Here is a 22,828-nt window from a genome sequence, read left to right as displayed (position 1 = left end):
ATCGGTTACCTACAGTTTTTCCGCATGACCAAGACGTCCCCGCACTCGTCCTCGGATGGCAGGAAGATCTCTGGGACCACGATGAGGATCTTGCGCTTTGGGGGGGGGTTGATGTTCCAGGTGCACTCAATGTTGGCGGGGTAGTTGCCAGGGTAGTTGGGAGACTCGATGTAGCCAGTGTATTCACCCAGCTCCCCTCCACACTGGCGGTCTGTAAGGCAACAAGGACCAGTGGTCACTGGGAATTAGTTCCCCTAGAGAATATGCTTCTCTGACATGGGGGCACTAGGCAATGATCAGCAGGCAGAAGAATTGGATCAGGCTATCCTGGATGTTCCAATCCTCTATGCACCGGGCTATCTGTGCCTACAGATGCACCTATGGTCACATCTATTCATGTGTGCATGTGACTGCGTGCATGGTTAGATGCAGCTGTCTGTGCACGATTGGGTGTGCATAAAGGGAAACAGCAAGACGAGGTGGCCTTCTGCCAGGGCCCTCTGGCTGGACATCACGCTAACAGGAAAACACAGTGACTAGCAGAGATTGTGTTGCACATGCGACATATGGACACAGCACTCGGGCTGCCTGAAGTGCGTACTTTTACACTGGGACACGGACGTGGAGCCGTCGAAATCCGTGGTGGTGTTGCCGGGGCAGCTGATGCAGTAATTCTGGCGGAAGTCTGGCTGGTAGGTGCCCACGGCACAGCGGATGCAGCGGTGGACACTGGTATTGTAGTAATGACCTGGGGAGCACTGAACTATGGTGAGAGGGGAGAGGAAAACATACGGTCAGTGATCAGGCAAGGAGGTATCAGCTCACTGAGTCATCCCAGCTGTCTAGGAGCCACAGCTCTCCTAGCTCAGCCGATCAGACGTTTTATTAAGCAGACATGAGTGATCAGAGCAGCCGGTTCCTGGTTCCCATTCCCAGCTCTGCTACTCCTTGGGGAGAGGCGAGTATTTTCCCTGCTTTACAGCTGGGGAAACATGGTCACAGAGAAGTTAGGTGACCTGCCCAGGATCAAGCAGCAAGTCAGTGGCAGAGCTGGGAGTAGAACCCAGGAGTTCCGATTCCCAGCTCCCACTCACACTGCCTGGAAGCTATGTGCAAAGAGACTATTTTTCTTTTTTTTTTTTAAAGTGACACAGGTATTCCCATGCGAACTTTGGGGAAAGCACATTCAAGGCTCCTTTAAGGTGTTAATTTAGGCTGCACCACCTTCCTGTTTAGAATGGCTATTCTCTCCCCCCCCCCCCCCCCGGGGCAGCGACATGCTGAACTCTGGATTTTGCATTAACTTCATCGGTCCCCACACTTTACAGCCCTTTAATAAGAGGAGAAATTGCATCCACATCATCACTGCACTGCTAACTGCAAAACTTGGCAGACCAGATTTCCTTGTAAAGCTAAGCCTAAAATAAGCACCCAATTATTACACTGTTATTATTAACCCTAACAAACACCAAGACCGCACACAGCTTCATAACAGCAACACTGCGGAGTCGGACTCCAATACTGGACAACGCTGGAGTGCTCCTTTTGTAAGAGTATTTCTGGGGTACTAAATGCATCTGTGCAGCATTAGAACAGCGCTGCAAACATGCCACCAATTCTCGTTCGTTTTGGCAGCGTTATTTAAAGGGTGGGCAGGCGGATTTTGTGCCTGGGCTGGTGGATTCGTACAGCCATGGTGCAAAGCAGCTCAACAAGCACGTAGCTTCCAAGGAGATTGCAGTCTAACAGGAGAGTGGGACAAATGGGACAGGGCAGGAAAGGTGGGGGCGTAGATCGAAACCAAGAGTCTTGGGGAAGGATGTGCAGGGCAAAAGGGAGCAGTGATGCAAGGGTGGGACTGGCTCCCACTAGGCACTTGGCAAAATGAAAGCTTCCCGCCTCGCTGCCCATATCGCTGTTGTGACGGGGCCTGGGGAGCCGAAGAGGCAGAGGTGGGTTTGGGGGATGTAACGATAATGAAGCAGGCTCAGTCCTGGGAACTCAGCCCCCAACACTCCCTGGAGCTGCCCCGCCGCTTTGATTTCCCGTGGCTGTTCCCCTCCCAGATGCCAACGGAGCTGCTGGCTTGGACGTACCTTTGGTATCACAGTCCTGGAAGGAGAACGCTCCCTCGTGTTTGGTGGTCAGCCCCCCACCGCAAGAGAAGCACAGAGCTCGCCCAGCTTCGGGCTGGTAGGCACCCCGGGGACAGGGCTGGCAGGGTATGAAGCCGTCCACTGAATGATGGCCGGGGGGACACTGACCTAAGGCCCATTCGGAAATCAAAGAGAGATGTGGGTCAGTTGTGCAATAACGCAGCCTCCTCGTGCCCTGAGCTCCACTGCGTGGCACTGGCGCTGAACCCCAGACAGGGGGAGCCACAGGCAGCTGTGGCTCCTCATCAGATCCGTGGGGCAGCCCCACTGGTTGCATGGACCTTGCAGCAGCCTGGAAATTATCACCTTGTTGCCGTGTGACCTCCTGGTGACAGCTGCAGGTGGATCAGAACCATTCAGCCAGATCTTTATTATTTACTGCAGCAGCCCCGAGGAGCCCCACAATGGACCCCATTTTGCTAGGCGCTGTATAAAAAAGGACAAAGAAATGGTGTCTGTCCCCTTCTCCCCTGAACTCTGGGGACTCTGATAAAATGGACTGGTTCCGATTGCCCCATGGTTCTGCTCTTACAACCTCCCACCCCCTTTTGGCTCATGACTGGGATGCATCCAGGTTTACCCTGCAGAAAGAACAGCCAAAAGCGGCAGTCCCCTGCAGTCACGCCACCACACCTGCATCCTAACTGGGCACTTGTGCTTCCCTCTCGTGTTTCTCTCCCATCCTGTTCTGAATGGAGAGTCAGGGGACAGCTCCAAGGGCCTGTCTGCGGCCAGGCAATGCAAGGAGCGCTGGTGTGGAACCCCTGGAGCTGTTTCATGCCTGACGCCCGGGCCTTGAACAAGACGGGGATGAGGTCTACAATGGTTTCTCTGCAGCGCAGAATGGAAGCTGCACGCTGCACTGATTCTGTGGGTGCTCCTAGCCCCATCCCACAATGCCGAGCCCACCCAAAGGCCCTTGTCGGGCCCGATAGGAGAGATGATCAAGAACGTTGTAGGTGTAAGGTGCCTCTTGGTTCCTCCGCCAGCCTCGAGGTCACAAACAGCAACCGATTGACCCAGCACCATACCTGCACAGGTGGTTATGTTTGTTGCTCCGGCTGGGCCGTACGCATCACTTCCAGGGCAAAGGTCACAAGACAGCTGGCCTTCTTTCTCCTGGTAAGTCCCAGGGGGGCAAGGGACACACTGCTCCATCTGACCGTGGTAATATGTTCCCTGCAGGCAGCTAACTAAGAGAAAGGCAGAGCCGTTAGGGACACATGTAGCGAGAACCCTCATCAAGCTATCCCCTAACATGCCTTATTCTGGCTGCAGGTGAGAGGCCCTCAGGATCCCCAACTCCTAATATTGACAAGTCAGTGCCTCTAAAGGGAGAACACATGGTAACTTCACCTACTGCCAGTCAGCACATGAAGCTGGCAGCGCTGGTGCTTGGGAGTTGCAGTTCAGCACTAGGGCCTACAGCCCTAGCCCCCCAGCTGTTCCCTTACCACACTTGGATCCTAGCCTTTGCTGCCCTGGCCCGCAGCTCTCCTGCCTCTCCGGGGACATGCCCAGCTTCCGCGCCACCTCGTAATCCATGCCCGCGAAGCGGATCAGGAATCGCTCCTGGTTTATGGACTTCTTCAGGGCCTTGATTGCAGACTTCAGCTTCTTCTCCACCCTCTGCCGCAGGCAGTTAATATTGCAGCTGGCTAGAGGTCAGAGACGGGGGAGGGGGTAGACTATCAGGGTGAGCAAAGGAAAAGCAGATGACCTCCTAGACTGCCCCTCCCCATCCCTGCAGGGGCTAGCAATGTGATTCCTCACCAATCTTCTATCAGGTGTGAGTGGGGTGGCAGGGACCGGGCGGGGGGGGGGGGGGGACGGGACTCACGCAGCAGGTATCTTCAGCTGGATTAGAGGGTTCCTCCTACTACTCATCCCATCTCCTCATGCCCGAGCCAGGGCTGCTGCCCACCTCTGCATTTCCACATGCTGGGGGTGACTATACATCTCTGCCTATTCTACCCCCCTCCTCTTTTAGTGCCATCACCGCACCTGGGATGGCTCTGGATGTAACTGTTAAAGCGGTACTGTGGACAGCAGGAGGCTCTGTGCAACATTATCACTGGCCAGAGAACTAGAACCACAGCAAGGAGTGGCAGGGCAAATTTCCCGCACCCTACCCCATCAGCCTGCTTCATCTACATCTTGGGCAAGCCCCTTCTAGAGGTGCAGAAGGGGTTCAGTTTCCATGGTCTTATTGAGTTCTTGGCCTCTGGCCAGACCGCTGGTGAGGGGGCTAGTTAGTGCAAGCCGGGACAGTGGTTTTCATGACACAGACGCCCGCCCAGAAGGAGCTGGTCTGAGAATGGCCAAGCTCATTTCACACAGGCCATGGAACATGCTGCCTAGCAAGGTGTGAAGGTAATTAAGAGCACAAAGCAGATGTTATTGGAGAGTTCAGCCCAGTGCACACTGGGAAAGCCAGGGCTTCTACTGCTACGTGGGCTCACCTCAGTTCCAGTGCATTCTGGGACAGCCAGGCCTCTCTCCTCAGGCCCAATGCACTCTGGGAGAAACAGTGCTCCCAGTCCCATATCCCCCAACTTGGGATTGCCTCAGGCCCAGTGCACTCTGGGAAAGCTGGTCCTCTCAGCCCTGTCCCTCACCTGTAACCTCTTCCGGTTTGATTTCTGCCTCAAACTCCAGGGTGATGCGCGTCACCTCCTTGTTGGGGGAGTTGCGGGCCCGGCGGCCTTTGCCTTTCCTTGATGAGTCGCACTTGAGGTTCACAAAGGTCACCTGGCAATCCGAGCAGGGGGCCGCCCCGCCTGGAAGGGTGAAGGGTAGAGAGTCAGGATCCTCCCCACAGCTCCCTTGGGAAACCCAAAACCAGGTGGTCAATGGGGCCACTTCCCTCCACACAGCCATAGAGGAGCTTACATGGCTGGTTGGGGAGTGGGGAGGGGGCTGTATACCTCACCTGGCGCCCCATGCTTCCCCGACTCGTCCTGCTTCCCCTTCACACGTGGGTGCAGGTGGCACTTGGAATCCTTGATCTTGAAGGAAGCCTTTTGTTTGATTGGAGCAGCGACAGTCTCTAAAAGAAAAGGCAGGTGCTAAACACCAGAGGCACCAGCTGAGCCTCCCGTCATGGCAGCTGGGGGTAGGGGAGGCTCGGCCCAGCCCAGGAGAGCAACCTTACCCACGCAGTGATGGCTGCTGTTGCCAGGCCTCTGCTGGGCCCCCTGGCGCAGGATGGGCGTTCCACAGCTCACCGTGTAGCTGCTGTCTGACTCTGTGAAGAAGGAGAAAGGAGGGATTCAGACAGAGCCTGGGGCTCACTCCCAGCTAGCTTCTGAAGTGTTGCTCCGCTGCATCGCCCAGGGAGGTCAGTGGGGGCTCGGCACCCTAAGAAATCAGGCACTAAGAAGACCATGTGTGCTGATATGACCCCAACCTCTGAAGCTCTAGAGACTGGTTCATTGCTAGCACAACCCGAGAGTCAGGCAAAGCCAGGGCCCTGCTCAGCCGTTCAGCTGCAAAGTCTGAGATCCTGTGTACAGCCTCCTCCCCACTCCCACTCCATGATATCCCCACCAGCCTAGCTCCAGTGAAGAGAGTCCAGTTCCGCAAAGGGGCAATGGGGACAGTGTCCAGAGCTAGGGGAAGCAGGAGGTATAATGGATGGGGACCCCATTAGGAGGAGAATGGGGACTGCTAAGTGTCCCAGCTGTGGCTCTGAAGTATGAAGATGATCCCAAGGGCAGATCTAGTCATTATCCCAGTGGTCAACAAACTTTTCAGGGTTGTGCCTCCCCTTCTCTGTCCAAGCCCCCTTTCTGCCCAGCCGGGAGCAGGGCTGTGGCTCTGTGGGGAGGGCTGCGGACAGGGGTAAGGGGGCCAAGGCTGGGGCCACAGCTGGGGATGGGGCCAGGAGTGGAGTGGAGACCCAGCCAGGGGCCGACACTGGCAGCCAGGGCCCTGGGTGTGGGGCCAGGAGTGGAGCCCCAGGCGTGGAGCCAGGAGCAGAGCTGTGTGGTGCTTTCTCCCTGGCCCTGGTGGGGGCTGGCCCGGGCCCCAGTCATGGCTCCTGAAAAGTCCTCTAATCACCCCGAGGGGGGTGCACCCTACGGTGTGGTGACTTCAGCATTATCCAGGCCTAAATCTACCCTGTGCAGAGACATCCTGCTTCCCTAGCCCCCTCTGTGCTTTCAACGACACACAGTGTTCTGCACGGCGATGGGGGGCACCGTTAAGCATCCACCTAAGTAACGGGCAGGGAGAGATCCATATTTGTAAAGCCCTTTGGGACGGAAGGAACTGGAAAAGGCCAGTGCCCCGGGTAGGTTTCAGGGGAGATGTGGCGGTCATGGGTTGGTACCTGGCAAGAAACGGGCCTTGGAGATGCAGGTGAGGGAGCAGCTGTCCTTCTTGCCATTCTTGTTGCAGGTAAGCATGGCCCGGTGAGAGATGGGGCCCGTCAGGCATTTCACCAGCTCTGAAGGACAACAAGCACTGAGTGGTGACAATAAGCAGGGGGCGACTCAGGGCCGACCAGCCAAGCAGGCGCTGCTCCAGGCACTGGGAGTGGGGAGTTATCATAATTGGGCTTACAAATTTATCGCAATTGTGGGCGCAACTGAAAAAAGTGAGTGAAACTTCATTCATGATAATCTATCGGCATCAATAGTGATCGGGAAAGTTGCAACGGGGAGACAGAGAGACTGAATTAGTAGAAACAAAAAGACCTCGTGATATCGCTCAAGGACGGCGTTATGATCGTCCCTGCACTGTGAGACTGAAACATCAATGAATCAAAACTGGTGGGCTGGAAATTAGGCCTAAATGGTGGGCAAAACAGTGAGGGGATGGGCTACTCAGCCCATCACTGCTTCTGAGGTCCTTACAGAAAGAGACTTCGGGAGACAAATTAGCGACTGCAGTGAGCTTCACCATCATGGCTGCCACCCCCACCATCTCCTGTGTCCCTGGGCCTTCATCATTCTGACCCTGAGAGATGTCCTGAGCACACTAGGCCAGAGAGAGAAGGAGTCACATGACGTCACCACCTCCACTGTCTGAATCCTGACCACCACCTGGGATGAGAGACTTTTTCTCTCCCCCCAGGCGTGTTCTTCTCCTTCCCCACTGTCTTTCTTCTCTTTCCTCTCTCTCTCTCCTTTTTCCTTCTGGCTAAGAAGAGTCTGGCTTAGCTGGCCAAGACTGCCTATTTTGCAACACTGCTGGAAGCCTGTGACCAGAAAGAGGCAGCTAAAAGCCCATTTAGTCTATCCAAATTAATACTACAGTGGGACTCTAACCTTGCTCCCAACTCCATTCCCGCCACAGCATTTATCCTCCTCCCTCAGCCACCTGCTTCTGCCATGAGCCATCCTGGCAAGACAGGGGTGTGTGTGGTCTTCTGGGTTCTCCTGCACAACTTTACACTCACATGCTCAACCTGGGGCCAGGAGTCAGCAGATCATCTTGAGGAGTAAGAGGCACTTGCTGGGATTTCACTCACTCCTTTATTCTGAGGAGGCTTTGCTCAGCCTATCCCCCTCCCTTCTCTTGGCTGGTAATGGAAGGGAATCAACTGGGCACCACAATGTTGCTGCAGGCTGTTTAAAACAGCTGCTGTGTCCTTCCCCAGAGGTTGCTGCATGTCCAGGGCAGGTACAGAGATTTTTATAGGTATATCTATCAGTAAAGTGCTTTGGGATCCCTTGGGGAGAAGAGCACTATGTAAAGAACAAACAGAATTTGAACCAGGTCAGAAATAGCCAAGGGAAGTTCAGCAAGTGAAGGACTACACTTTCTGATGCACACTTTTCTAGGTGAGGTGCCAGAATTTCCTCTACTGCTTCCCAAACTCTCTCTTTTCTTGAGTCCATCGGCCCAGGAGAGATGGGTTTAGAGGAGGAAAGAGGTATTTAGATCAGGAGACCACAGCATGAAAACCAGCTTCACAGGCAGCATGATCTGGTTTCCTGTGCTAGCAGTCTCAGCAGAGTGGCGAAAGGCAGACTGGGGCATGGCGCCTGAACTCCCTGTCTCTGCCAGAAGGTACAACACTGGGGAAGCATGGGGATCATGGGAATCCGCACAAAAATAAACATGGTCTAGCTCTAGGCCGAGACTGAAAAGGTTTCCACCCGGCATGACGCTAGGACCAAGAGAGGACACTATATGCCGGGGTGCGTGGTCAACGCGCACCCAGTGGCCAAATCCATCCCATAAGCAGCACCCTTTCTGCTGCACCATCTCCCCATACTACAAAACCTTCACAGCAAAATCCACCTGGATCAAGTCTATCCACCACGTCCCAGCAAGGACCGAATAGAAAAATGCAGATCTCTGTTCTGGCTTTGCCGGCTGACCTATGCTCACCCACTAGATGGCAGCATGGGCTTTCTTTACCCACCTATGCAGTCCTTTTTGTTCCAGTGCAGTCTGCAGCTGGCCGGACAGGTACACTCATAACTGCCAGGGGTGTTTATGCAGCCGAATTTGCAGCCTCCTCGGTTGATGCTGCATTCATCGATGTCTGCAGGGAGCAAAGCGAGACGATTACTGAAAACTGGAATTGCCATGCTGCATAAAGCAAGCTCTGTTAGAGGTTACAGTAGGCTGAGCAGGGACAGGACTCCTGGATTCTATTTCTAGCTCTTGGAGTGTTAAAGTGGTTAGAGCTGGTGGGGCAGAGGGTGGCAGCCTGGACTTCTGGGTTCTAATCCTGGCTCTGCTACTGACTCACTGCGCAGTCCTGACCAAATCTCTTACAGCTACATTTTCAAAGTGGCCTGTAATTCTGGGTGTCCAACCTGAGATGTCTCGGGCCAGGTTTTCGGAGGAGCTGGGCTCCCACAGCTCCAATCAGCACCAGTGGGGAAGGTCACGTGAAAGAAGAGGAGAATTTAGTCTAACACGTGCAGGGACATGAGTCCCCTCTTCACAGCACCCTGCTGCGTATCAGCTGTGACTTCAGGAAAGCACTGCCCCAGGCACTCTCCGTAGGGAGAAAGTAAGGGCACACAGTTCCAGATAGCAGCTAGGGAAGGACACTCTGGAGAAAGGCTCAGAGGACGGCAGAAAATGAAGCTGCTCCAGGGTAACAAACAGGAGCAAGACCTGGCACGTACCTAGCAGCACTGTCTGTGAAGGTCTCAAAGCCCCATGTGAGCAGGAACCCATTACATCTCCCAACCCCACTCTACAGAGGGGCAAAAGGACTTTTTCAAAGTCTCATGACAAGTCAGGGCAGAGCCAGAGAGAGAACCCAGGTGCCCCAGCACCCAGGCAACTGCTTTAACCACTAGCCAGACCCCTCTTCTCAGAGCCTCTCCCTGAAGCCAGGGTCAGAGGAGAAAAACTGCCAGCGGCTTCTCTGGTAGGATGTAGAAGATGTTCCCTGCTCAAACTCCTCATGACCCTAAGGCTCCTCAGCTCCCTGAAGCTTCTTCTCACCTTTGTCCCCTTGCTGACAGCCAGGCCGGGCGTGAGCACAGCCCCGTAATCATCCTCATCCCCACCCTGAGAGCTCCCTGCAACCAGCAATTTAAACAGCTATTTCCATTAATCAGGAGCCGTCCTCTGATCACTCCTCCCACAAGCCAACAGAGCGCCCACTGGCTGGGGAAAGCAACCAGAGGAATGGGTCTCCATTCAGAGCTGAGCAATCCCCCCACCTCGCTGGGACTCCAATCATGGCCTTGGAGGTCTGCAAGCGGAGCCAGACCCAGCTTCTCCCAGCTGGGCAAGAGGGAAAGGGAAGGGGAGGGGGAATGCAGGGCTGGGCAGAGATCCAACGTGAGCAGAGAGTAGGGGAATGGTGAGTGACCAGGAGCAACCTCAGGGGTGAAGAGCCCATGACGATGGGTGCTCTGAAGCAATCTAAGACTGAACAGCTAGATGGGAGAGGCAGACCAGAGATGGGGATAAGGGACTCTGCTCTCACCATCCATCCCACCCTCTCAGGCTCAAGGCCAGCAAGAGGATTCTGTCCTGGCTGAAGGCACTGCCAATGTGAACCTGGCCTTTCTGACCCAATCCCACCGTGTCAATTGCTTCACAAGCTCCGTAGTGGATGGCACTGGCAGGGGAGCTGCTCTGCCTTCCCTTCTTCACAGCTCTTTCGATCACCCAAATGGGCCGATCTTATTAGGGCTCACCACTGAACTGCATCCGTCTCTGGGGTGGAAAGTGACAGCTATGTTACAATGCACAGCAACACTGCATCTCAAGAAGTGAAGACAAATACTGTAGCCGACCGACCCACAGGGAGGTAGGAAGGAATTTCTCAATTGAAATTGGTCTGGATGCGAGGGCTAACGCGCCGAATCCTGACACAAGTGCTACTGGTGGAGCGGTTTGTCATGAGCCAAAGGACGGGGCCTGGGTTTTATTTCTTATCCCAAACCATGGCAGCTCTTCTGTGACAGCAGCCTTTGCACCAACTTTGCTGGGGTGCTGGATGCAGGACTGACTCAGAATCACCAGCACCACCCTTGTCCCACCCTTGTGTTCTTGGTGGTTTTTCTCACTAAGGAGTGGCTGCTTTCTCCACCAGCTGGAATTTCTGTGTGGCTCCACCTTTACCCCTAGACACAAGGAAATAAACTAGCCCAGCCAGGTGGTGACAAACATTTGGCTCATAGGGACTAGATCCTCTGTCTAGATTGCCTCGCAGGGGCAGCTGAAGTGCTCGACAGAATCTTCTTTTTGTTTTCAATGTGAAATCTCTCCGTCAGTGGACAAACCAATCACTCTGCTAGATGGGGGACCAGCCAGACGTAGAGACAGACAGACAGAGGACTTAGAAACTAGATTCCATTTAGCAGCTTTGCTCTCAAAGCTCAATTTGCATCCCCAATGGATTCTGCTTCCCAGTTTGTCGTCTATTTCAGCCACCCCACATTCATTGATTCATCAAGCTTCAGGCCAGAAGGGACCATTAGCTCACCTAGTCTGACCCTAGGGTTGCCAACCTTTTTTGGATGAATTCCTGGAGATTTCATCACATGACATAATCTTCAGCTAAAGATTCATCTTTAATTCTGGAGACGCCAGGACAATCCTGGAGGGTTGGCGACCCTCCTATATACCAGGACAGAGAAATTCACACCATGAGTCCAGCACTGAGCCCAGTAACATGTGTGCTCCTGAGCGGTGTGACACAAACCAAGAGCCCTTCCCGACATCCTGCCTCACTCTCTCTGCAAACCGCAGCCAGCAGGCGGTTTAAGCTGGCCTCTGGCTTTACGAGAGCTTTTATAAACCTCCTACCTCAAGGAACTCTTCTGCTCCCAATGGGAGGGACAGCACTTCCCTGTCTGGCGCGATTAGCACAGCGAGCGCTCATGGACAAGTGTGGCTGCCTGTCTGTGTTCACCCGCTTGTGTGTTTGTGTCTGCATGTAAGTGGGCATGAAATCACAGCAAGGACTCACTGGCTATATAAACAGAGGCAGCCTGGCAAGAAAGATGGAGCAGAGCTGCATTTGGTGGGTGAAATCCTGACTTCATTGAAGTGAATAGCAAAACTCCCATTGACTTCAGCAGGGCCAGGATTTTATTTGGGGCAGGCAGGGACTATATGTCTAATAGGGGGGCTCCTGGGTACAGGGTTCATGAACATTTAGGTATGTGAGTTTGACAACACTAATCCAGCGTGCCATGCCAATGACATCTAACTGAACTGAACTGGGATTATTTAGTCTGCAGAAGACAAGAGTGAGGAGGGATTTCATAGCTGCTTTCAACTACCTGAAAGAGGGTTTCAAAGAGGATGAATCTAGACTGTTCTCAGTGGTGGCAGATGACAGAACAAGGAGTAATGGTCTCAAGTTGCAGTGGAGGAGGTTTAGGCTGGATATTAGGAAACACTATTTCACCAGGAGGGTGGTGAAGCACTGGAATGGGTTACCTAGGGAGGTGGTGGAATCTCCTTCTTTAGTGGTTTTTAAGGTCTGGCTTGATAAAACCTTGGCTGGGATGATTTAGTTGGGGATTGGTTCTGCTTTGAGCAGGGGGTTGGACTAGATGACCTCCTGAGGTCCCTTGCAACCCTGATTCTGTGATTCTATGAACTGCATTTACATTGACTCCACTGAAGTCAATGGAGCTGCACCACTTTACATCGGCAGAGAATATGCCCCATCATGGGCACTTGTGTTTTCTGGATGTGGGAGGCGAGTTTTCAGTCTGGACTGTGTTTACACAGGATGGGAAGGGACTTCCTGAGTCATCGAGTGCAGTCCCCTGCTATCACAGGCCATCACAGAATCAAACGGGTTTCCAGGTAGAGGCATTTGCACTGGTCTGTGCAAGTGTATGTTGTGTGTGCACGGGAGGGTGGGGGTGTCATGCAGTAGGGTGTGTACATTGTGTGCGTGAGGGCTTCTTTGTGTGGTGCACCAGCCTTAATCTAGGTAATCCAGGATATCTCAACATAGGTAACTTGCACTGAAAACTACCGCTGCAAACCACACTACTGCCATAACACGCCTGAACAAACCTCTCTGTGCTTTTCATCTTCCCTGCTATTCCCTCGGGCACAGGCTTCCCCTTCCCTCACGCTCAGGAGTTATCTGATTCGGGAAACTCAACTCAAAACCTTTTTGAAGTCCCCCCCCCAGCTTTGTGCCAAGAACTCTGGGGATTTTTTCTCTCTCCCTGAGCGGACAAGTCGCAAATCGCTCTGGTCGCTTTGTTTGAAGTTGCAGACACAACTGTCTGGCTCCCTCACCCACTCGGCTTATGGAGCTCCATTTCCAGCTACTGAGGAATCGTCAGAAAGAGAGAAATCCCCTCCCCCCTTGGCAGCCCCCTAGCTGCTTACAGGGGAAGGCAAACGTGGCAGCGGGGGCCCTGTTTTCCTATCCAAAGAGGTGAAGCCATTGGAATAGTCAGGAAAGAAGCAATCAAAGTCCCAGAGCGGATTGGGAAACTAGGGACTCAACTGCTCCGGAGAGGAGCGAGTATGGGACTTCCCCACAACCGTGATCCCAGTGTCTGCGTCCCAAAGATCTCTCTGCCATCCACTCCTCCTCAAGGGACACCCGGGCGGCAGTCCCTTTCATGGCTCATCCAGCCCTTTTGGAACACCTGTATGCTACCTGCATAACCCCCCAACACACACACATGGTTCCTGTCTCCTGCTGGGTAGCAGGAAATGTATCCCTGGTAGGAGCACAGAGATGGCCAGACTGCGTCAATCTATCTAGTACAGGATCTCGTCTCTGACAGCAGTAAGTATGAGACGCTCCAGAGAAAGTGCAAGAAACACTGATGTGAGCAGTTCCAGGAAAATCTGCCTGAGATAGTTTCTTCCTGTCTCCCAATAGTCCGAGACTGGCTTCTTGCTGACACAGAAAGCTTTAGACCATTTGTTCATTTTAACCCTTATCTATATCCTTCTCTGAATCCTCAGCTCTTGGCCTCAGTGATAACTTGTGGCAATGAGTTCCACAGCCCAGCCATGCATTCTACTGAATTGTACATGTTAAGGCTGGAAAAACCCTACTGGGCTCCATCTAGCCCAGCCCCTCTCCTCACCCCAGGAAACAAGGCAAGACTGTTCCATACAATCCTTCTCCAGGGCCTGGTCCAGTCTAATCTTAGGTAGCCCAAGTGATGGGCCTCCCAGCCCTTCCCAGGGGAGTCAAGTCCCCTACCAGAGAGATCCCACAGCCAGGAAGCTGGCAAATGGGACAGGAACTCTCATACCTCCACAGTGGGTGAGCCCGTACAGCGTGTAGCCCTTGTGACACAGGCACTGGAAGGTCCCTGGAGTGTTGACACAGACGTGGTCACAGGTCCTGTCGAAGGAGCACTCGTCAATATCTGGGAGGAAGAGGGAAGGCAGAGAGCGTGAGGCCCGGCCCAGCCAGGGGGTGGGCTCCACAGGGGTCTCGAGCCCCAGGGCTTGGTTGGCTTCTCAAGGGTTTGATTCCTTCCCCACCCACCTCCAGCGTCACCCAGAAAGACTGAAATGAATACTCCCGCCGTGTGAGGTCCGTGCACAGCTCTCTCCCACTGTGCCAGAGGGGTGGTCCAAGACCAAAGCCCTGCAGAGAGGCAGCCAGCCGGGAATGGAGTCTATGCCAACATCTGCTCCTTTACCCTGCATAGGACAGGGGATGGGGCACCCCAGAACACATCCCCTTCCCAGCCCCACTGCCACGCTAAGCCTCCCTAGGCCTATGCAACGCTGTGCCCCTGGGCGGGTTATGCGCAATGAACCTGGGACCTCCCAGCAGGAGCCTCTATGGCTGGAGCTAAACGACCTGTCTGTGTTAGCAAAGGATGTACCAGGCTCATCAACCTCCACCGGTGGCCCAGCCACCACTAGAGGGCGACAGAGCTCCACAGCGGGTGGATTATGCCTCTTAGCGCCTCCCCCTGCCCAAGCCCAGCCTTTACCCTGCCACAGAGATGCTTTGCAAGACAAAGGGTTAAATCCCAAGGTGCCAGCCTGGAATGGAAAGCCCCTTGTGGGGTGCAGGGCGGGAAAGCAGCTGCAAGCTCCCCAATGCCAAGAGTCCAGGGACATGTTCTGATCCAGCACATCCTCTCCCCTCCTCCACCCCAAATGGAAACCAAAGCTGCGATCTCCTGGCAGAGCCTCCTCCAAGGAAGGTGCCAACATCACCCACACTGCCCTGTGGGGGGCCTCGCTGTGGGAGGGCGGCACAGTCTGCGGGGGTGAACCTGGCCCACCACCTTTGTTTTTATTTCATTGGCTTTGTTGACTTAATTGCCACGATCAGCTCAAACTTCCAAGAATGTAGAACCTGGATGGAGATGAAAGAGGTGCCAGCCAAAGGCACAGCAACCCCCCCTGCCGACCTCCCCAGGGCCTGGCCCCATGCACTCAGCAGGTAACACCTGTGCTCTGTCACACCCCAGCGACTCATGGCTTCAGACACTCACCCAGCGATGAAGGGCCCAAGTGCTGATTCAGGGAAGGCCTGGGAACCTTGGCATTGGGGGGAAGGGGAGGCGCAGATACCGGCCCCCCTGCATACTTCAGCTCAAGGCTGGTCTTGTTCACAAGCGAGATGAGTTGGGTGGCCTCAGACGGATAATACTTTGCATGCCCATGGGGCCTTTCATAAGAAGATTGCAAACCATGACTCTCTCTCACCCAGGGAGAGAGGTAAAGGTTATTCCATTTTACAGATGAATCTACTGAAGCAGAGAGAGGTGAGCCCGTGGCACAGCTGGGAACAGAGAACCCAGGAGTCCTGGCTCCCTGTTCCCTGCTCTAACCAGTAGTCAACACACTGCCTCCCTTCTCTGCTCCAAGCAGATCAAGTCGCATGAGCATGGAAGAAGCTGAAAGCAGCGGCAGGACAGAAGTGTTCTGTTAGGGACTGTGGGTTTGACCACTTCGTGCCCACCCAGCCAGTCCCTGCCTTACCTCTATAGTCCACGGTGAACACAAAATGTGGTTGATTACAAACCACAGCACAATCCCAGACTGCACATGCCATAACTCTATCCCTGTTCATTCCAACCAGCTGGGCCACTTGGCAAAGGTGAATTCCCAGGGAACAGGGCAGGAGGGGATGGGCCAGGCTGTTTATTATTCCCGTTAAGGTTCCTGAGAGTCCTGGCTGCCTCTGAAGAGAACAGATCTCGCAAAAAGAAATGGCTGGCATGTGTGTGCCCAGGTGTGTACGTGTGCGCGCGCATGTGTGAATGTGCATGTGTGTGCCGTAGCCAATGAGATGTCAACTCATCCCCTGGATTCCCTGCAAAAGTCTTGTGCAATAAACAACTGCTGTGGTCTGTAAAAACACTGACATGTCTGAGTGTGTTAATGGGCGAATGAGGCTTGCACGCATTCCCCTAGGTTCAGAGGGCATCCCGTGCCTCGTGTCGTCAGATCCCTTGGGTTTAGCACGCCTGTGCGTGCGGCCATGCATCTCACTGTTACAGAGATGTGCACATTCTGCAGAAAGACATGCCAAGGTGTGATAACACTGAACACCCGCAGGCTTTCGTGTGTTGGTTGTAAGCTGTGGTCTCTAAGATGTTATCTGGCACGCTCGGTGAGGTTGTCAGTTGATTCATAGGCCAGAAGAGATCATTATGATCATCTTGCCTGACTCCCCACGTAGCACCAGCCAAAAAACCTCACCCAGCGATTCCTGCAGCCATCCCCTCGGTGGCTTGACGATCTGAGTAACCCCGCTGACTGTGGACAAAGCCATGCCTGGAGCAGACTCAAGAGACGGGCCCAGACCAGAGCCCAAAATCCAAACACTTTTGAAGCGTGAAGAGGTTTGGATCAGGAACCTGCTTTCACTGCTGGGCCCTTGAGTCTCCCTCATGGCTTCAGGCCTGGGAGAAGTCTAGGAGCGGAACTTTGAGACTCAGGGAGTCCCCTGGGGCCAGATTTTTAAGTACTCAGAACCCACAATTGGGGTCAGATTTTTAAAAGTGACCTCTGACTGCTCCCACTGAGAATAATGGAGGACCCCCGCCCCATGCACACTCACACTGAGTACAATGGAGAACCCCCGCCCCCAAGTGTTCACACCCACATTGAGTGCAATGGAGAACCCCCTCCCCCACATGCTCACACCCACATTGAGTACAATGGAGAACCCCCGCCCCCAAGTGTTCACACCCACATTGAGTGCAATGGAGAACCTCCTCCCCCACATGCTCACAGAGTACAATGCAGAACCCCTTCTCTCGTGCTCACACCCACACTGAATACAATGGAGAACTCCCTCCCCCACACGCTCACACCCACACCGAGAACAATGGAGAACCCCTTCCCCCATGCGCTCACACCCACACTGAGTACAATGGAGAACCCAGTGCCCCACACCCACATTGAGTACAATGGAGAACCCCCTCGCCCATGCACACAAACGCTTTGAGAACAATGAAGAACTCTCTCCCTCATGCCCGCACAGCCGGTGAGAACAATGGACAATCCCATCCCCTACGTGCACACACGCACTGAGAACAATGGAGAACCCCCTCCCTCATGTGCACACACGCACTGAGAACAATGGGGAACCCCCCCCATGCACACACACACATTGAGAACAATGGAAAACCCCCTCCCCCATGCACACACATACACTGAGAACAATGGAGAAACCCCTTGCCCCATGCCCACACCCCCATTGAGAACAATGAGGAACCCCCTTCTCCCACATGCACACACATACTGAGAACAATGGGGACCCCCCCCTCCCCCTCGCGCTCCCACTGAGAACAATGCTGAGCGGTTGAACAACCCTGGCCACCTCTGCTTTGGAGATGTGGGATGTTTTTGATGCTAAGACAAAGTCCTTTGTACCTGAAAAGCCAAGAGTGCTCGGGGGTGATGCTGTCAGCACAGCATGCGTTAGCCATCAGAAGTGCCCTCGTGGCTAACTCCTCACTGGGAGGCACACAGCACCCCTCCATGACTCCATTCAACACTGCGTCACGTCCAGGGGACTGGGACCAGCTATCAGCCTTGGAGGCCCTCCACAGGACGTGAAACCCAGCTGCGCTGCAGGCCCCACACGGTGCTCACCTTGGCAGGTCCTTTCGTTGATCAGCAGCTTGTAGCCTTTCTTACAGCTGCACTCGAAGCTGCCCACTGTGTTCCTGCAGATGTGGTCGCAGCCACCATTGTTCAGCCGGCACTCGTCGATATCTGGGGCAGGGAGACATAAAACGTCCCATTACACAGACTGACTGGAGCCGGTGACACAAGCAAGCGAGGTGCGCTTAGAGGCGAAGGAACCCGGCCCAGCAGTTAGGGCAGTAGCCCGACAATCAGGAGACCCGAGTTCAAGTCTCTGCTCCGCCACAGACACCCTGTGTGATATCCCTGGTGCCTCAGTTCCCCATTAGAAGACTAGGGAGAACAGCATTGACTTCTCATGCAGGGTGTTGGCAGGCTCAATGTGGCACAGATTGAGAGACGCTCTGATATTATAGTTATAAGAGCGTCCATCTAAGTGCCTCAGCTAGATGGATATTAAAGTCAAGAGGAGTTTTGCTATTGATTTTAACGGGAGAGGGACTGGGGCCTTTGATGAGCACGGCTACCAGTGATGGGACAGGATGATATGCTACAGTCAGAGGCCAGGAGGGACTCAAGACACCTGGGCTGTATTCCCAGCTTTGCGTCCTCGGGGGGAATTGCTGCATCTCAGTTTCCCCAGCTGTCCAGTGGGGATTAGACTATGCGCCCAGATCACTGGCGTGGAAGGAGGATGAATGAATATCTGCAAAATGCTTGGATGTTCTTGGTGGAAAGCATCCGTTCTGACACAGATACAAAGATTCTGCGCAGACACCACTGGCAAGTGGGGCTGACGGCTCTTGGGGAATGCATGTGTTAGAAATAGAAAGACTGGCAGAAAACAAGAAGGGGAAAAGTCACCCTCAGAAGAACAGGAGTTAGACAAAATAAGCACGCAGTTTGGAAAACCTCCTGACTTTTAGGCAACAAGCGACACACACACACACACACACACACACACACACACACACACTCTCTCTCTCTCTCTCTCTCTCTCCCCCCCCCCCCCCCACACACACACACAGCTTCTATAACCTGCTAAGCGGTTGGGTTTTGTTTCATATTCGCCAGAAAATTTACTGCTAGGAAATTACCTGTAAAACAGAAGAAGGAGGCTGGGCTGACAAATCCCAGGTAAGAGCTCAGGGCAGACCTTGCCCAAAGCTCAATTTGCATCCCTCCCCCACCTCTGTGTTGCCTTCAGCTCCAGGACAACAGCTGCGGCTCTCTGGGGTTGTGGCTTTTCTTTTATTATGGTGAGTGAACTAGCCATAAAACAGCTCACAACCGTAATAAAATCCCAGACCCAGGGGATATGGCTCTGGGTTATGATGCTTTCCTGGAACTGCACAATGGGAAAGGTGGTGTGTTCTGAACAAAAATAATGAAGCCGAGAGGGGTCTGGAATCGGTCAGGCAGGTAGATGGCTTTCAGCAGGATGGTTCTTTCCTTTCAACTACCGTCAAGGACCCCAAGCTGCCAAAAGACAGAATGCAGGCGCCTTCCATTTCTGGAGCTTCACCTTCTCTCCTGGGGGCTGGCCGAGTCAAGGGTCTCCCGCTGAAGGGACAGCATGCAGTGCGGTTGTGTCTGGAACCCCAAGCTCATATGTGCATGAGTGTGTGTGTGACCGGATCTGTCTCTTTCACTCACATACACTATGCACATGTGTTGGTGTTACCTCTAATTCTTCCAAATGTTCCTCCTTTTCTTTAAAATAATGTAGGGAATTTGCTGCTAATTTAAAACATGATGGATTGATGGCCGTTCGGCCAGCATTTCTCTTCAAGTACAGCCCCAGCAAGCACGGAGACTTCTATTTGTTCCTACAATTCATTTTGCAGGTGCAAATTTCACAGGTGAAAGTTGTGTCAGGAAACAAGAAACACAGCTGAAAACAGAACCAGACAGCCCACGCAAGGCAGCCATCCGCAGGTTAACTCTGCTGTACTAAGGGTGTGCATGGGTTATTACTCAGTGATACCCCACGAATAGCATACATACCTCTAGATCTGCCATCCAGGAACCTCAAAACACCGCACAAACATTATGTCCACTCTGACTTTGGGATAATGGGTCAATTTCCTTGGCACCCACACATTATGAATCAACCATGACCACCGGCAAGAATATGATTCATCGTTGCAAAGAGTGAAGTTAGCCTCTCAACACCCTGACACAGGGCCATGTTATCCCGTTTTAGAGATGAGACATCAAACAGGGAGACTGTGTGTGACTTGCCCAGGAAGTCTGTAGCAGAGCTAGGAGCAGAATCCAGATTCCCCAGCTCCCAGTCTTCTGGTTTCATCACAAGATCAGCCTTCCCCACAGTCCCCCCTTGGATGTTTCAACCCCATTTCACAGGGGAGGGAGCTGAGGCAGAGAGGTTCAGGAGGTGCTGAAGGTGAAGGAGTGAGTCACTGGGGTTGGCATGCAGAAGTCCTGGCACTGAGAACCCTGCTCTAACTGCTAGCCCACCACAGTGTTTGTGCTGCCAGGCTGCATAACTGCCGCTAGACCGAACTTTCCCCCGCCTCTGGATTTCACAGGGAACGAGGCTGACACAAGGCAGCTACAATCCCCGGCTCAAAAGGAATCGGAACAACAAGGCAGCTGTTCCCAGGCAGAGCTGGGGGGGAGTGTCTGGGAAGTGGGATTTTAATGCCTCTGAACAACAGAAGTTCCAAAAGGCGCCCCAGGGGACAGGGTGCAGTCTGCCTCGCCAGCGATCCCAGGTACGGTGCACCTTCCCGGTAAGCTCGGGGAGCACGGACAGTTCGGCTGGAAAACACAGCTCCCTTCCTTTGTAGGTGAACTGGTTTCCCAATGACAGGGTTCAGAATAGCAGGTGTGTTAGTCTGTATCTGCAAAAAGAAGAGGAGTACTTGTGGCACCACAGAGACTGAAAAAGAGCGTTTCATCTCCCACAGTCCGATGCACAGTCTGGGTAGAGGCCTCTGTGCTGGCTGGGAGTCAGCCCTCATCCTCAGGCCTAACCACATTGGCCTGTTGGAGGGCAGGGGAGGAGAGGAGAGCACCTCATGTTGTCAAGGGAGCCAGGTGCTTAGGCGCCAGATGATGCAGGTAAGTGCTTTTGTCCACAAAGTGCCTAAGCAGGTTAGGTGCTTAACTCCCAGAAAAGTCGATGGGACTTCAGTGTCTAATGCACTTAGGCACTTTTGTAAATCCCACTCAACGCCCATCTGCATCGTTAGGCACCTAAATCCCTTTGTACATCTTGCCCAAACTCTTTGGAGTCTTCTGAGATACTCAAGCCCCAGCCTGTCAACCTATGTGCACACCACAGTGCTCATCACCATAGTATCTAGGCACAGATCTCCGGTATAACACTCATCATCACAAGACCTCAGTATAGATCTACCTCAAACACGGGGTCTAGCACGCAGCACCCACAGGTCACCATCCCCACGTACGAGGAAGACTTAGTACAAGGGTCCACATCCACCAAGAATTCTACTCTTAAAAACCAGTGCTCTGCTTGGCCCACAAAGCCTCCAGAGACACCAGCGAGATGGCAGTGAGGACAGACCCAGGCTCTCTTATGGCACAGCAATGCTCTTCCGCATGGGATTTAATCCTTACTGAACCATTGCACAGCAGACTGCGATGGGGCTGATGAGGGAGAGAGAGGGACTGGGGGGGCAGAGAGGAAGACGGCCTCTTATCGCTAAAAGCAGGAACCAGAGCTCCCCAGGGAGACATATGCAGCTGTCTCATCCATTCCACAGCCACTGAAACGTTTCTCCGTGCACAGCAGGAGGTTGTGTATGAGGGGATCTGGATGCAAGGGGGTTGCAGCTGAGTAGTGATGGGTGCAGGAAGTGTGTGGGGAAGGGGACTAATAGCTGAGCCCGGCGCAGGATAGGAGCCACCAGCCAGGTCTTCCCCAGTTCTGCCTCCTGCCCCATAGTGATTTACCTCTCTGCCAGCTGCCCTGGTACGGTGACCAGATGTCCTGATTTTATAAGGACAGTCCCGATTTTGGGGTCTTTTTCTTATATAAGCTCCTATTACCCCCCCACCCCCATCCCGATTTTTCACACTTGCTGTCTCGTCACCCTATGGCCTGGGCACCCAAAACATACTGCTGGGGAGGGTCACATGACCGCTATTGTGACTTCCCTTTGTTACCCTATCAGAAAATCATTTTTCTGCAGGGAAGCAAAGAATTCTGTGGGAGACATAAATTCTGCACATGTGCAGTGGTGCAGAATTCTCCCAGGAGTAAAAGTTGCTCCCAGCAGAGAATAATCCCCCAACAGGAGAGCTGCTGCTTTCACACTCCCGCATGTAAAATGGGCTCAAAGCTGCCAGGCCCTCGCTCGCTGGTCTCTTACCTTTGCAAGTTTTCCTGTCTGGCTGCAGCATGAAGCCCATTGGGCAGCTGCAGTGCACACCCGTGGCTGCGTCGTGGCACTTGCTGTCACAACCCCCGTTGTTCACGGCACAGGTCTCTGCGTGGGGGGGAAAAGAGAGAGGTTAGCAATAAATGCTTTTAAAGGATGTCCACTCAAGAAGTGAGGTGTAAACATGCTGCTAAGGTGGCTTCGTGCTGGGTATGTTTGAGATCCCAAGTGGAAATATCTACACTGCTATCTTTAGCAGGCTAGTATGAGTCTCACTACTCGGGCTGGGCAGCCTGGTCCCCCAGCTGCAGTTAGACATACCCAAACAGGCCAGACTTCCAGAAAGAGCTGAATGCCCTCTGCAAATCCAGCCCCTTTTTTGGGCATCCCTTTTTGAAAGTCTAGTCACATGGCTCAGCGGTGGTCTGAATGTAATGACAGAGCAACAAAACCCAGGGCAGGGCTTTCTACAAGAGAAGAGGATGCCTACCTGTGCTTAGGGAGGAGAGAGTAAATCTTCTCTGACTCACCAGTAGAGCAACCAGTCATTAATAGTGACACCATCTCACACACACATACACATGCATGTACACACTCATTCAGAACTTGCAGGATCTTTTCTCCCTGTATTAGTTTTAACCTCTCTTTGAAAGGAAATATGGAATTTGGCTTTTTCCATCTGGAAAGCACTGATTCTTTGCCTCAAGAAAGCCGGGGAATGGTGGGAGAGACACACACATCTGTTTGTGCACCAACATCACACATGTCGACCACACAGGGCCTGCTAAGTGACCTACTGCTGAGGGGCCG

General features: G+C 53.4%; 1 protein-coding gene across 5 annotated transcripts in view; it reads right to left on the bottom strand.

Annotated features, from left to right (window-relative positions):
• Positions 1-22,828, bottom strand: part of SCUBE3 (signal peptide, CUB domain and EGF like domain containing 3) — a 101,517-nt gene that overhangs the window by 9,084 nt on the left and 69,605 nt on the right. For all 5 annotated transcript variants that reach the window (XM_050953016.1, XM_050953019.1, XM_050953018.1 and 2 more), the window contains 13 exons: positions 22,010-22,126; positions 17,655-17,777; positions 13,835-13,951; positions 8,533-8,655; positions 6,490-6,606; positions 5,311-5,403; positions 5,089-5,205; positions 4,775-4,936; positions 3,611-3,814; positions 3,188-3,349; positions 2,097-2,264; positions 602-763; positions 14-211 (listed from right to left, as the gene is read on the bottom strand). In XM_050953016.1, coding sequence (XP_050808973.1) covers positions 14-211; positions 602-763; positions 2,097-2,264; positions 3,188-3,349; positions 3,611-3,814; positions 4,775-4,936; positions 5,089-5,205; positions 5,311-5,403; positions 6,490-6,606; positions 8,533-8,655; positions 13,835-13,951; positions 17,655-17,777; positions 22,010-22,126 — 1,863 coding nt within the window. The remainder of the gene's footprint in view (positions 1-13; positions 212-601; positions 764-2,096; positions 2,265-3,187; positions 3,350-3,610; positions 3,815-4,774; positions 4,937-5,088; positions 5,206-5,310; positions 5,404-6,489; positions 6,607-8,532; positions 8,656-13,834; positions 13,952-17,654; positions 17,778-22,009; positions 22,127-22,828) is intronic.

The sequence above is a fragment of the Gopherus flavomarginatus genome, chromosome 5 (assembly GCF_025201925.1).
Source record: "Gopherus flavomarginatus isolate rGopFla2 chromosome 5, rGopFla2.mat.asm, whole genome shotgun sequence".
NCBI classification, from domain to species: Eukaryota; Metazoa; Chordata; order Testudines; family Testudinidae; genus Gopherus; species Gopherus flavomarginatus.
This window is presented reverse-complemented; position numbering and strand designations above follow the sequence as displayed.